The 14,332-nt window shown below is 34.3% G+C and overlaps 1 protein-coding gene across 1 annotated transcript; it reads left to right on the top strand.

Annotated features, from left to right (window-relative positions):
• The first annotated feature begins 7,314 nt into the window (after nucleotides 1–7,314).
• Nucleotides 7,315–7,664, top strand: LOC107921566 (dirigent protein 4-like). The gene is made up of 2 exons (XM_016851403.1): nucleotides 7,315–7,379; nucleotides 7,457–7,664. Exons 1-2 carry the CDS (start codon nucleotides 7,315–7,317, stop codon nucleotides 7,662–7,664), a joined length of 273 nt encoding a protein of 90 aa, XP_016706892.1.
• The last annotated feature ends 6,668 nt before the right edge of the window (nucleotides 7,665–14,332 follow it).

Raw genomic sequence — 14,332 nt, 5'->3', positions numbered from 1 at the left:
TAATATAATGATTGAATCGGGTCGGATTAATCAGTTAGACTGAAAATTAATTTGAGTATCGCTTAAAAGAGAGATAAAATATTGATTAACTCACCCATTTATATAAATTCTAATGTATTAACAATTATTTTATATAGATTTTTACAAGTTGATGATTTGTATCATGTTTTTATTGTTTTTGTGATATGTTATGTTTTAGTTTATCTTTTATCATTTTTTTATATCCATTTATATTGTGTTTTTCATAATTTAAGTAATAAAATTTTCTTTTACCGACAAAAATAATCAAAATGTAAAATAAAAATATTATCTTAGAACCCATGTGATGGCCTATTAATTAAGGGTGTTCGTTGCTTCAGGTGTGGCTTAGATTTTAGTCGCGCTAGTCACATTTATTGTTTGAGTTTTACCCTATTATCGTAATTCACAAAAAAAAAATTGTTACCTTAATTCTTAAGTTCTTTCCCTTCTCGCTTTCCTTCTTTCTTTCTGTTCTGTACCTTTCTCTCTTTCATTTCCTTCCCTTCTCCCATCACACCCGACCCCAATGTGAAAAAAAAAAAAAGAAAAAAGGGAGTGAGAGGGAGAAAATAACACCCTCCATAAAATGAGGCTCAAACTTCTAATAATAAAATGTGACACATAAATTTTATATATCAATTAATAATAAAATAACATATTATCACTAATATAAAATAAAAATGTTAAATGACTTAAAATAAATATTATTAATTTTATTTAAACATAATTAAATATAAATAATATTTTTTATTATTTATGAAATTTAAATTTATTATTTATTTATCTATAATTGAATATAGATTTTAAATTAATGCACGAGTTAAAGCCTACACCAATTATTATAAATATATCATTTTAAAATAATTACTTTTTAGTGGGATGTGAATACACCACGTTTTAATCACCCAAAAGTGAAAGTATAAACTAGCTAATACATACATATATTATATAAAAATAAACAAAAAGAAAATTGCATGTAAATCATGTATCAATCCTAAATCGACTTACAAATGATGTATGGGTTCAACCTTTTAAATATATTATTTTAAAAGAAAATAATTTATTATAATAATTTTCCTTTTTAAAATTTTTAATTGATCAATTATAAATTCTAAATCAATTTGCAAGTCACGTGTGGAAAAATTAATTCAATATATTACATTTCAAAATTAACTAAGCTACATAATATTTTTTATGGAACACTATGGCATTATTTAAATAATTTTCTATAATTAGATGTTTTAGAAAATAAAACAATATAAACTAAGATACAACACAAAAATAACATAAATTCATATAAAGATGATAAAATACATAAAAATAAATTATTAATATGTAAAAATATATAAATACAAAAAATACACGCAATATTTTCTCTCTTTATTATTTTCTATTTTCTTTTCTCTCTTTCTTTCACCCATCCTATAATTTGGTGTTAATAAATTTATGTTTTTAATTAATTTTGTGTTATTTTTTTATGTTTATAGTGCTATCTAAGTTTATGTTTTATAAGAAATTTTCACAATAATAATTCGTTTAATATATTTTTATAATAATTATTTTTCTGTCTTGTTTTTGTTCTTTTTGTTGTGACATGATTTAATTAACTTTTCATATTATGTTTTTCTAGAATTTGATCCATATGATTTATGAAAATAAAGTACGGAACAATAACTCCCTGCTTTCATACATTCTATTTAAAGCCCTACGGTGTGCAACAAGAAGCACAAGACCAACCGTTCACTTTTTTTTTTCTTTATTTTGAGGTGTCAAATCCAAATATTGTTGAGGTGAACATTGTGAAGAAAAATGAAAAAACAGGCGATATTTCCATGGGGAATGATATTTTGCCTCGCCATTGCACCATGAAAGAACTAGGTAAAGTAAGAAAACAACTATCCAAACAGAAAGAAGCAGAGAGTGAAATAATAGAATAAACTTCTTGTTGTTTATTCAAATTTGCCTACCTCTTAATTCTTAATGTACAGTATATAAAGGCTTTCTGAATTGAGTAACAACCTCACTAACTGACTAACTACTTCTATTCTCTAATATTCATCCATCTTCTCTACAGGCAAGACCCGTAGAAAACTCCGAAAACGAGTAAAACTCGATGACGAAATGGGCTTAGTGAGAACATCAGCGACCTGATCACACGCTGGAACTTCTCCAACAGCAACCGTGCCATCAGCAACCTTTTCACGAACAAAAAATAAATCTAACTCAACATGCTTAAACTTTGAATGAAGAATAGGATTTGCAGCAACTGCAACCGCCCCAGAACTGTCACACCAAATTTGAGGAACACTATTAGACTGAGCATGTAATTCTTTAAGTAGCGACAAAAGCCACGTAACCTCACTAGTAACTGCAGCAAGACTTCGGTATTCTGCCTCAGCAGTAGACCGAGCAACAACCTGTTGTTTCTTCGTACACCATGACACAGGTGTATGTCCGAAATAAACACAGTATCCAGTAGTAGACCTCCGGTCATCAAAATCTAATCCCCAGTTTGCATCAGCATATCCAACTAAGTACAAACTAGTGGATGGACGAAACACAATTCCAAAATCAATCGTACCACCTAAATACCTCAAAATGCGCTTCAGGGCAGTCATATGAATGGAAGTAGGACAATGCATAAATTGACATATTCGATTAACAGCATAGGCAACATCAGGCCGCGTAAGAGTGACATACTGTAATGCTCCTGCAAGACTCCTGTATTCAGTCGGATCCTGTAGCCGCTCACCACCATCGCGAGTCATAACAGAGGAACTAACCATCGGTGCATGAACACTCTTTGCATTCTCCATCGAACAACGTATAAGAATATCACGTATATACTTCTTCTGACAAAGATGAAGGCAACCTAACGAAGAACGATTAACCTCTATCCCAATAAAATAATGAAGATCACCCATGTCCTTAAGCGAGAACTCACTATTCAGCAAATTAACAAACCACTCTATGACAGAAGGCATATCTCCAGTGATAATAATATCATCAACGTACACAAGCACATATAATGTTGACGCTGGTACAACTCGAACAAACAAGGAAACATCAGACTTTGAAACTACAAACCCCACGGAGACTAGAAATCCTTTTAGCCTTTCAAACCAGGCACGAGGAGCCTGACGAAGACCATACAACGCTTTCTTCAAGCGACACACCAAAGGTCTGCCATCTGAGCCATATTGAACATAACCGGGAGGTTGATGCATAAAAACTTCAGTGTCAAGGTCACCATTTAGAAACGCATTATTCACATCCACTTGTCGAAGTGACCAACCCCCTAGACACAGCAATAGACAAAATAACTCTGATAGTAGCCGGTTTGACCACTGGACTAAACGTTTCCTTAAAATCACAACCCGGAACTTGAGAGCAACCTTTTGTAACTAATCGAGCCTTATATCGAGCAATAGTGCCATCAGAATTCTTCTTGATTCGGAACAACCATTTGCACCCAATGACCTTACGATTATATGGAGCAGGAACGAGCTCCCATGTGGAATTACGCATAAGAGCATTATACTCATCTTGCGCAGCAGTGCGCCACTCAACAGTAGCCAAAGCTTCTTCAATTGTAGTCGGTTCAACAGCTTCAACACTTAAAACCTTAGGCTTGTAAACCCCTGCTTTAGCGCGAGTAACCATTGGGTGAGTATTGCCCACAGCTGTCCTATTAACCTGACCATCAGATGCCGACGAAACACCTGCAGACAGTCCCATATTAGACGAAGAGAGAGCATTGGTATCACTGGAGAATCCCGAGCCATGCTCTGATGGAAGATCACTCAACTCAGTTCCATCATTAGCTGAATAATTATGAGCTGGAAGACTACCCAACCCAGTCCTAACATCAGTTGAAGGATCATGAGACTGGGGCTGCTCCACACTAACATCTAATACAGGATCAGTAGGCTGAGACGACACCCCTTGTACCGACGGTGTCATCATGCATGGCTCAAGAGTCGAGGATGAAGGTGGCCATACAAGAGGAACAACTGTCGAACTAGTCTGACCGGTTGTTGATACAGACTTGTCTGAACTAGTCTCGGTAAACAAAAACCTCTGCTCATCAAAGACCACATGCCTTGAAATTATAACCTTACCATCTGGTAAAAGACATTGATACCCCTTGTGACGAGGACTGTAGCCCAAAAAAGTTAACGGCTGAGACCGAAATTCCAACTTACGACCCACAAACGAACGTAAGTAAGGATAACAACAGCAACCAAACACTCGAAGATGATCATAGGTCGGATCACTTCCATACAGTTCTTTAAACGGAGAACTGTCCTGAAGTACAACCGTGGGAAGTCGATTTATGAGATGAACCGCACAACAAAACGCATACCCCCAGTATTCCATAGGCAAATTTGCATGAGCCAACAACGTAATCCCCATTTCAACAATGTGACGATGTTTTCGCTCGGCTACTCCATTTTGTTCTGAAGTATACGGACAGGTGAGTCGATGAATGATCCCCTGAGATTCTAAGACAGACGTAAACCCACGATATTCACCTCCCCAATCGCTCTGAAACTGCTTAATAGACTTGCCAAACTGTGTCTTAATCAACTGTTGAAACTGAGTAAAACATCCAAGTGCTTGAGCTTTTTGACGTAAAAGATAAACCCAAGTAAACCTGGTACACATATCAATAAACGAAACATAATATCTCTTATCACCACATGCAACAGGTGCAGGACCCCAAAGATCAGACACAACCAATTCAAAAGGACGATAGCTAGTAGTCGAAGGGGAGAAAGGCAACTTATGTGACCTGCCTTTTTGACACGCAGTACATATACCATCCAGGCCAATTTTATTTGAAACAACATTACATTTATTTAGAATATTTTTGACCACAGAAGTCGACGGGTGGCCTAAACGATTATGCCATAAAGCAAATACAGAAGTAGTTGAAACTGTATGTGGAACTTGAGAATGAGCAACAAACGGAGTAGTCGTAGGCAACGTAGAAACCGCTGGGACAGAAAACTGATATAGACCATCATGAATGCGGCCCGTCAGCAATATCTCCCGAGTCACCGTATCCTTAATAACACAATAGGTAGGGTGAAACTCAAAAAACACATCATTATCACGAGCAAACTGTGAGACAGATAAGAGATTTTTCCGTATACGTGGCACACATAAAACATTTGATAACCGTAATGATTTATCTTGAGTAGGTAAAATAGCCGTACCAATTGATGAAATTGCCGCAGGAGTACCATCACCCATTAAAAGAGATGACTTACCTGAGTATGGCGTGACATTACGTAAATCTGACACATCACGACAGACATGATGACTTGCTCCCGAGTTAGGATACCAAGACGTGGTGCCACCGCACACTGGAATGTACGAATCATCATTACCAGTACTGGATGCAAGCTGAGCCGTATTAACATGAGAATCTGATACTGAAGGATCAGAATAATCAGACGCATGTAAATCCCCTAGCCGTGGAAGCCCAATACATGGATTAGATCCGGTATAGACCCTAGCACGCGGTTTGGTAAATTTCAGAACCGGACCGCCAACACCTAGTCCATCACCAATCAGTTCAGGCGAGCCGGGATCATCTTGATCAAGTTGAACAAAATTAGAGGATGGTACAAAATTCGGCCCAGCATTAAACTGAACATTCGGTCCATGAGAAGAGTGTTGAACATTCGGTCCATCATTAAACTGGACATTTTGTCCATGGGATTTGTTTCCACTAGAACTGCGCCACTGTCCATTTCCAGTAGTGAACCCGTGTAAAGTGTCTCCACTATACCCTTGCCCAGCATCATGACCGAATTTAGACAAACTGGGCTTGTAGGCATCATTTTGTGCATTGAACACATGTGGCCCACGTGGTAATGACCTATTTTGCATGCCAGCACACACATTTTGACTAACATATCTATTTTGACCAGCATGACTCCCTTGACCATAAAAAATTCTTTGACTCTTCTGATGAGGAACAACCATCTGTTCATCACCATTTTGCACAAAAGTTCCAGAATCACAACCTTCAACACCAGACATTTCATTTGAGTCTCAGTGATACCGATAATAGCATTTTTGAGCCACATGACCAAACCGACTGCAGATCTGGCATTGAACACGAGATCTGATGAACCGGCCACGACCACGAACAGACGCACGACCTCCACGACCGGCCCCTTCCACCGATAGCTCATTTTCAACAAGATTCGCGTTCAAACTGACCTCCTGCAACACTCGATCTTGACGACTTTCACAATCGACTAGCGCATCCACCAGACGTTGCAACGGCAGAACTACAGGCGACAAACGAGCAGAGGAGATAACCGCCTCAAACTCCGACGGCAAACCCGCAAGCACCACTTCGATCTTTTCTTCATCGGAGATACGAGAGCCAGAAGCATCTAGCATAGCACATAAATCTTTAATCCGAGCAACATACGCCTTAATCGAAAGATTACCTTTCTTCAACGCGTGAAGTTCATGCCGAATCCTCGACTGCTTGGCCCCCGTATCAGCGGCAAAAAGATTACCGGCCATGCTCCATATGTCACACGCCGTGCAAGCATCATCAAAGGAGGATTGATGAGAGGAAGTTACAGTAGAAAGAAGCCAGGACATTAGCAGTTGATCTTGCTGCGTAAAGACTTGAGCCGCCGAATTTGGAGCACGAGATCAATCAGGTAGAGCGATGAATCGCGACGGCGGAGCAACAGTGCCATCTAAAAAACCTGCGAGTCCATAGCCATTAACAATCAGCTTTACCTGTTTACGCCATTGAAGGTAAGTACCTTCATCGAGTTTGACCACTTCATGTCGAGGAAGAACTGTTGTGACTCGATCGGCAGCAAATACACCGGAGCTAGGTTCACCGGACGCTGAATCAGCGGAAGCCATGAGAAGCAATGACCAGAATCACTTGGCGTATGATACCATGAAAGAACTAGGTAAAGTAAGAAAACAACTATCCAAACAGAAAGAAGCAGAGAGTGAAATAATAGAATAAACTTCTTGTTGTTTATTCTTAATGTACAGTATATAAAGGCTTTCTGAATTGAGTAACAACCTCACTAACTGACTAACTACTTCTATTCTCTAATACACCAGTCTATGGCCAATACTACGAAAATGTTAAGCCACATGCTATGGTGGAAAAGGTGACCCGACTCCACTTTTTCTACCACGATATTCTCGTTGGAAATAATCCTACTACAGTCTTGATAGCTCACGCTAACATCACCGATAATTTCTTTTCCCCTTCCCCATATGGAAGCTTGTATAATGAATGATCCCCTCACTGTAGGGCCAGATCTAACATCCACGGTCATTGGAAACGCCCAAGGGATGTACTTAGCATTAAGTCACGACCCTGCCAAGTTCACTGCAATTATTTTTATGCTGATTTTGGATTTACCACTGGCAGGTTCAATGGGAGCTCCTTCAGTTTGTTCTCACGATATCCCCCCACAGATTTTGTTCCTAGCCGCGGCACAATTCGTGAAATGGCAATAGTGGGAGGGAGAGGTGCGTTTAGGATGGCCAAAGGGTTTACTCTATTGCGGGCCACTTCTTCCAATGCCACGACCGGGAATGCTAGTCTCGAGTTCAATGTTACTTTGTATCATTACTAAACCCAATTGCAGAATACTGAAATCCAATAATAAAAGTAATAAAGGAGTATATTCTTAATCTGTGAAAGAATTAGTGGCTCCACAATATTTGTTAATCAGTGGTATCATTTAGTCTTATATTATCTTTCACTTTGATTTTGTATCATTTAATCATGTCTTATCCTATAATTCATAATTAAAACTCGATTCAAAATTATTAATAGAAAATGAAATTTGCAATTTGCAATCAAAACAACTAAGATTCTCATTGTATATCTTTTATAAAATAGAAATCAAACTAGAAAAAATTATTAAAATCTTCATAAATAAATTTACATCATACCTAAATGAGCTAAAGTCTTGTAAATACAAAAATCTTAGACAAGCAAAATGGAAAAAGAACACCAAATCTGAATTAAAACTGAAATGAAAGCAGACCCAGATTTCCATCCACCTTAATATAATGATTAAAGGAAGTGAGCAAATTGTAGAATTTAATTTATATGCATGCTTAAATTTTTTTGCTGCATTTTATTTTTTAGATTGCATTTTCTAACTTTTAATTGTTTTTTATGACAATTTCATTTAACCTATGATCCTACATTTTCTTTCTTTTCTTTACCATAGTTTTAATAAATATTTAAGTTATTCTCTTAATATCAACGAGAATAATGATTTCGTCAACAAAATAATTCTATGAAAAAAAAAGTCAAAATGAAGATGATTTTTATCTGCCTTCCTTTTTGACATTTAAGTTGCTGCTTGAAATTTCAGCGTTCATTTTTTATGATGACTTTTGCCATCAAAATTTACACTTAAAGGTTTTTGATACATTTTTATCCATAAATTTAACCTTTCAATTGTATCAATATAACTTGAATATTATTTCATGCATGTCATTTTGTTAATATTTGATGATTTCTTTAAAAATTGTGCAAATCGTAACCATATCTAATCATCAATGGTTGGTTGCTTGCATATTTCAATTTTTACCAAATTAAGATTTCTTACATTTTTATTATGATCAATAACTACTATATATATATATATATTCTCTTTCATTTCTCATTTTCTTCATCTCTTTTTCCTTTTCATGTCTCTCCTTCTCATACCACCAGAAAAGCGAAAAAAATAAAACAAAATTATGGACCAAATACACAAATAGGCATATATAGAGTAACTCGTATATTTTACTTCTATAAAATATTAGAAATAACACTTCATTGGACCTCAATTCAGTTAGGAAATTATCATAAATCTATTTATTTTACAAAGTAATAAATACTACTCTAAAGGCATTTATGTTTTTTTTTTTGGTAACTATGAAATTTCAACCCATAACATCATATTATTTACTATCTCAAATTTTCCACTTCAACTAAAACCACATTTAACTTTTATATCAATTACATTCCCATGTTAGTTTTATTTTGTAATTCCTTTTTATGTTGTGTTCATATTATTTTCAATCGATATTATATTGTTAAAATATAATTTAGGCATCATGTCAAAATTGGCCCCTAACGTTTATAACTTTTGACATTTTGGCCTTAATTCCTTTTTTTAATCATTTTGATCCTCAATGTTTACTTTTAAGTCAATTTTTTTTACATAAAATGCTGATTGGTCTGTTCAAAGTTATTGGTGTTAATGTGGAGATATGATGTACAAACATTTTCAATGATGTGGCTAAAACAACATAATTTAAAATGTTTACACATTATAACATCACGTTAGGAAAATTAACTTTTAATAGCTCAATTAGCATTTTCTGTTAAAAAAAGTAATTCGACTTAAAATTAAATGTTATGGGCCAAAATGCTCCAAAAAAGAAGAAGCAAGAATTATGGTCAAAATATCGAAAGATGTAAACTTTAGGGCCAATTTTGATATTATGTCGATAATTTATTATTGTCATTCTATTTATAAAATGAGTAGTCAAGTTGTGTTCATATTGTTTATTAATTCATAATATAATTTATATATAAATTCAGTTTAAGAAAATATTTATATTTTCGTGCTCATGTTTGTGACATGTTTTGTAACACTCTAGTTTTGGCAAGTAGACTCAAATTAAAATGTTTGGTGATGCAGTATCTGCCCAAGAGTTTCCTTCAACATACAAAATGAGCATATTCATAACAATGTTTAAGTCGAGAGTGGTTTAATGATAAATCCTTATGTTGGTTGGAATGAGATAACAACCAAGAGAAGAGATGACTATGGAAGGAGTACTCACCTAAGGCGTTGTGCGCCATGTTACTAGAGTTACTGTGCTAGTTGTATTGTAAGTGTAGTAGTTAGGGACCCTCTAGTTAGAGTAACAGGATATTGTTTATATTGAATTCTTATTTATAATCACATTTACAGTTGTAGACCATTAATGAAGATATTTTGAAAGAGCGTGACACGTGTCAAGTTTCACTATAGGAACATAGGTCTTATCTATAAATATGTATTAGTTAAATGGGCTTGAGAAAATGACTTTTTCTTCTTCCTCCCATTAGGATGTTGATGTAGGCTTCCTCTTGAAGTTGAATACAGTTTGTTATCTTTGAGTTGAAATTGAATATCAGATTTAAAGTAGGAGTTTTCATCATATCTTGAGTGAATATTTTAGTTATGCATGTGGAATCCTGAAGAGTAAGTCTGTTAACTTTGGTGAATAGTAAGATTAAAGAAAAATGAGCTTTGCATTGAGGTTGTTAATGTTTGAGAACATTGTGAAATGTATATGAATGGGTTTTTGATGATACTTTTATGTTCTTTGAGCAATGATTGTTGCTGATTTGAAGTCAGATGTTTGGACCTGACATTCAAGCTTTTGTAAGTGGGTGTCAGGTGAGTCTCCACTTTGGCTCCTATTTGTGAATCGTATGTGTAAGATTTATTGAACAATGATAGACCCGAAGTGTTTAGCGGACAAGTAAAACTTATGAAAAATTATACAAAAGCAAGGATAGTATATGCAGAACTTTCATTACTTAAAAGTGGATTGATGAGTATCCAGGTAAAGTTTGAGTGCAGAAAGATATAAAATTTCAAGGAAAATCCTTAAGATGAACATTTATAATTCTTCTAGGTAAGTGTGTTATGACTTATGATCTAGTAATTTGATTGAGGTATATAAATGATTGGAGCTGATGATTGTTTATACATTTGACAAAATGATTACATGAGTCTGAGTGCATGATGATTGGTGCATGAATGTGAAATGGATAGTGTATGAGTACTGATGTCAAAGTATGGTTGTATGTTTATGCATGAATTGTGTGCTATGAGTTTAGTGTTAGTTTAGGTGTATGTTAGTGAATTAAAGTGTTAAGTCTTAAATGATGACAATGCATGAAGAGTTTGTCAAGTGAGTCTGTGTCTATTCACAACGGTGGAGTCTAAAAAGGTTTGTCAGGACTAAAAACACGAACATTGATATGAAACCTTAAAGGAAAAGCTCATGGCCATGGCATCCTCTGAAAAGAACTAAGGAATGGTAATTACCCAATGGGTTTCGTTGTATGTCCCAGGACGTACTGTGAGTTTAGACAAATCCATATCATAAACATGACAGGAAAGAATAGCTTTTATGATGAATTATGAAAGAATAGCCTTTGTGGAAAATTATGAAAGAATAACCTTTTTGGCGATCTCTGAAAGGATAGCACTTGTAGCGATAAACTAAAAGAAATGCCTTTATGGCGTACCCAAAAGAAATGTTCATTGTGACGGATACTGTAGTAAGTTGATTGGCGTAATTAGTATGGTTTGTAAGTGTAATAAGTAAGACCAGAAAGGTATAATGTCTCTATGGATAACATGGTAAAGTATTATATAAGATAGGTGACTCGTTTGGAAATAATGAATTGAAGAGAATTAGAGGAAGTACTTTCCAGAGATAAAGTTAAAGGTTAAGAGCAATATGATTCGTCAGTTACAAAGTGCAAGTCTTGCTCAGGTAAATGATGTTTCCCTCACAAAGTTCTTATGAAAATATCTTGTGTGTATTATGTTTCAAGTGAGACAATTTGAGTCGGCGCCAGGAGGGATGATGCCTGGGTTACACCAAATAAAATGATGGATCGGGTTATTATGCATACATAGCATGTTCGATGGCATGTTCAAAGTCAAAAATGTTATTTAGAAATTAAAATTTTGGGAAAACTGTAACAAATGAGGATTTCAATTATGATTTCTTGTAATTAAATTATCATGTACCACAGTTGTATTTACCTATTGTGTATGTATATCTAAATTAGTCTGAGTCGGTGAGTAGTTAAGTAGTAATTAATTGTACATTGTATAAGTAGATTAAGTTTTTTTCTGTATATGTGTGGTAATCCCCAAGGCCAAGATTTATAAAATCAGATCGGGTTGAGGGAGTTAAAAGTTTGATATCAGAGCCCAATTCAGTTGATTATCAAACAACTTACTTAGAAGAAGCCCTGTATGCATAATATGCCGAGCCTGACTTAGGCTCTCAGGTATGTCAAGACAACTATGTTTATGTGTAAAGTAAATGATGATTTGATGAAATAATATGTAAGACTGTAGGGAAGTGGAAACACAAAAATATATAGACTTTTTCAGCACCTTTTAAGCTCTAATTTATGCAGTTTCATAGTAAAATTTTTCGAAATTCATACTTTAATTATAAAATAATTAAATTTCACTTAAATTATTAACATATTGAATATTTTCACAAATTCGATTTATTATTGACAGTTTTGTACAAAATGTGAAATTTGGCTCGGCAGACACTTTGGAATGTTTGAACCGTTTGAGTGATTCTTTGCATAAAATGGAGCAAGAAAGAGGCTAATTAATTTTTCCAATAATAGAAGGTCCAATAATGAATATAATACATGTTATCATTAATTTTATTTCACTTCATGTTGGGTTAAAATTATTAATTATAACATGAATTAGAAAGGAGGCCCAATTGTGCTAATAAAAAAAACTGATCCAAAAAGGGAAATGGCTGCCCAAAACCGTCCAATAAGCTGACCAAATTAGGCTATTTAGTTGATTTTATTACTTTCAAAACAACCCTCGATGTTTCTTTAAACTCCATTCAAACCCCTTCACTTTTAGTGCCTTTGAATATTTGCCCCAAGCTAAATATAGCAAAATTTGAATTATTCAAACTTGCTCCTTTGTGGCCGAGAAGGAAGAGTCTATGGATGCCAATTATTTTCTATTTTTAGTAGCCAATTCCACCTATAAATACCCACTTTTTAACCTCATTCAAGACACCATTCATTCCCACACATCTCTATATTTTTCTCACTTTTTCCGTTTCCATTCCCTTCCTTGTTTTCCCATTTCCCTTGTTGATTTCCCTCTTGAAAAAGAGCCTTTTTCCATCTTGGAATAGCAGCATTCAACTGTTCATAGAGGCCTCAATTTAATAGAATGAGTAGAGAAGAAGAGGAGCGCACAAGTTTGGCTTTGAAGAAATACTAGATTTGCTTCCTAGTACATTTCTTTTTAATTTTCTTGTTTATGTTGTGACTATGAATGTGAATTATTGTTGTGATGTTATAAGACGTGGTAAGTTGTTCAATTAAATAAAATCATGCATATGTTATACTTGCATTATAAAATGTAAGGTAACAAATGAATTAATTATTAAACGTATTGAAATTGTAATTAATTGACACAGTATTTAATTGGTGCATATTTAACCTTTTAAGGTAGCTAAATGTTAAATTAGCGATGGTATTAAAGCCTTACAGAACTTGCAAGATTATTGTGGTTAAACTGATTTAGTATAGAAATATATTGTTACCTCACTTAATCTTGTACGTGCCTATGAAGATTGATTAATTGTTTAAATTGGCATTGAGAAATGTTCAAGAGATTAGTTAATTGAGTAAGGACGTATGTGCAGTAGCTAACAAATTACCAAGTTGTTTTGAAAATATTCATAACAACATGAACATGGGTTTAGTAATTCTAAGTTAAGAAATGTAATTGATCTAACACAATTATGTCATTTTGATTAAAACTTATCTTTTTAAAACCGTTCATTGGGATTTTTACTTTTTATTTTTATTACTTAGTTAATTTTTAGTTTTTAAATCACTTCTTCAAAACAACATATTTTTCCCATCACCAAAGTGTTTGATTTACATTTCATAAATATTTTTCTTTCATAAATATTTTTCTTTCATAATCCCTTTAGGTATGATAACTAGACATGTACATGTCACTTTATTACTCGTTGTGGTTATGTACACTTGCACATTTCTATCGTTCTATGTTTTTGGCGCCGTTGTCGGGGACTGTTTTAAAAGACACTATTTGTGAAATTATTAATTTTGCATTTTGGTCTATCTTTCTTTTTAATTTTTATTCCATTATTTTTCTATTATTGTTTCAAGTGTTTATGAGTATTAATAGAATTATCGACTTACTTCCCATAGACCCTAAGATTGAAAGGAATTTTCGACAAAGAAGAAAACAAACAAGTCTGCAACATCCCAAAAATCGGGCGTTAGTAGAATTGGGTTTGTAAACTAAAAGTGAGTGGTCATGCCTAGATTTTGAGATTATCTATGCGTTTTTAGGAAATAAATGAGGTATTGGTTTGTTAGTTAAGTGTTAGTGAAACGTTTCTTGAAACCTAAGTTCAGATCCCTTCTATCGCACCATTTTTATTATTTGCAAAATTTGCCTCAAACCCAAGTATG

The sequence above is a fragment of the Gossypium hirsutum genome, chromosome D01 (assembly GCF_007990345.1).
Source record: "Gossypium hirsutum isolate 1008001.06 chromosome D01, Gossypium_hirsutum_v2.1, whole genome shotgun sequence".
Classification (NCBI taxonomy): domain Eukaryota; kingdom Viridiplantae; phylum Streptophyta; class Magnoliopsida; order Malvales; family Malvaceae; genus Gossypium; species Gossypium hirsutum.
Note: the sequence above shows the minus strand (reverse complement) of the source record. Positions and strands in the feature narration are given on the sequence as shown.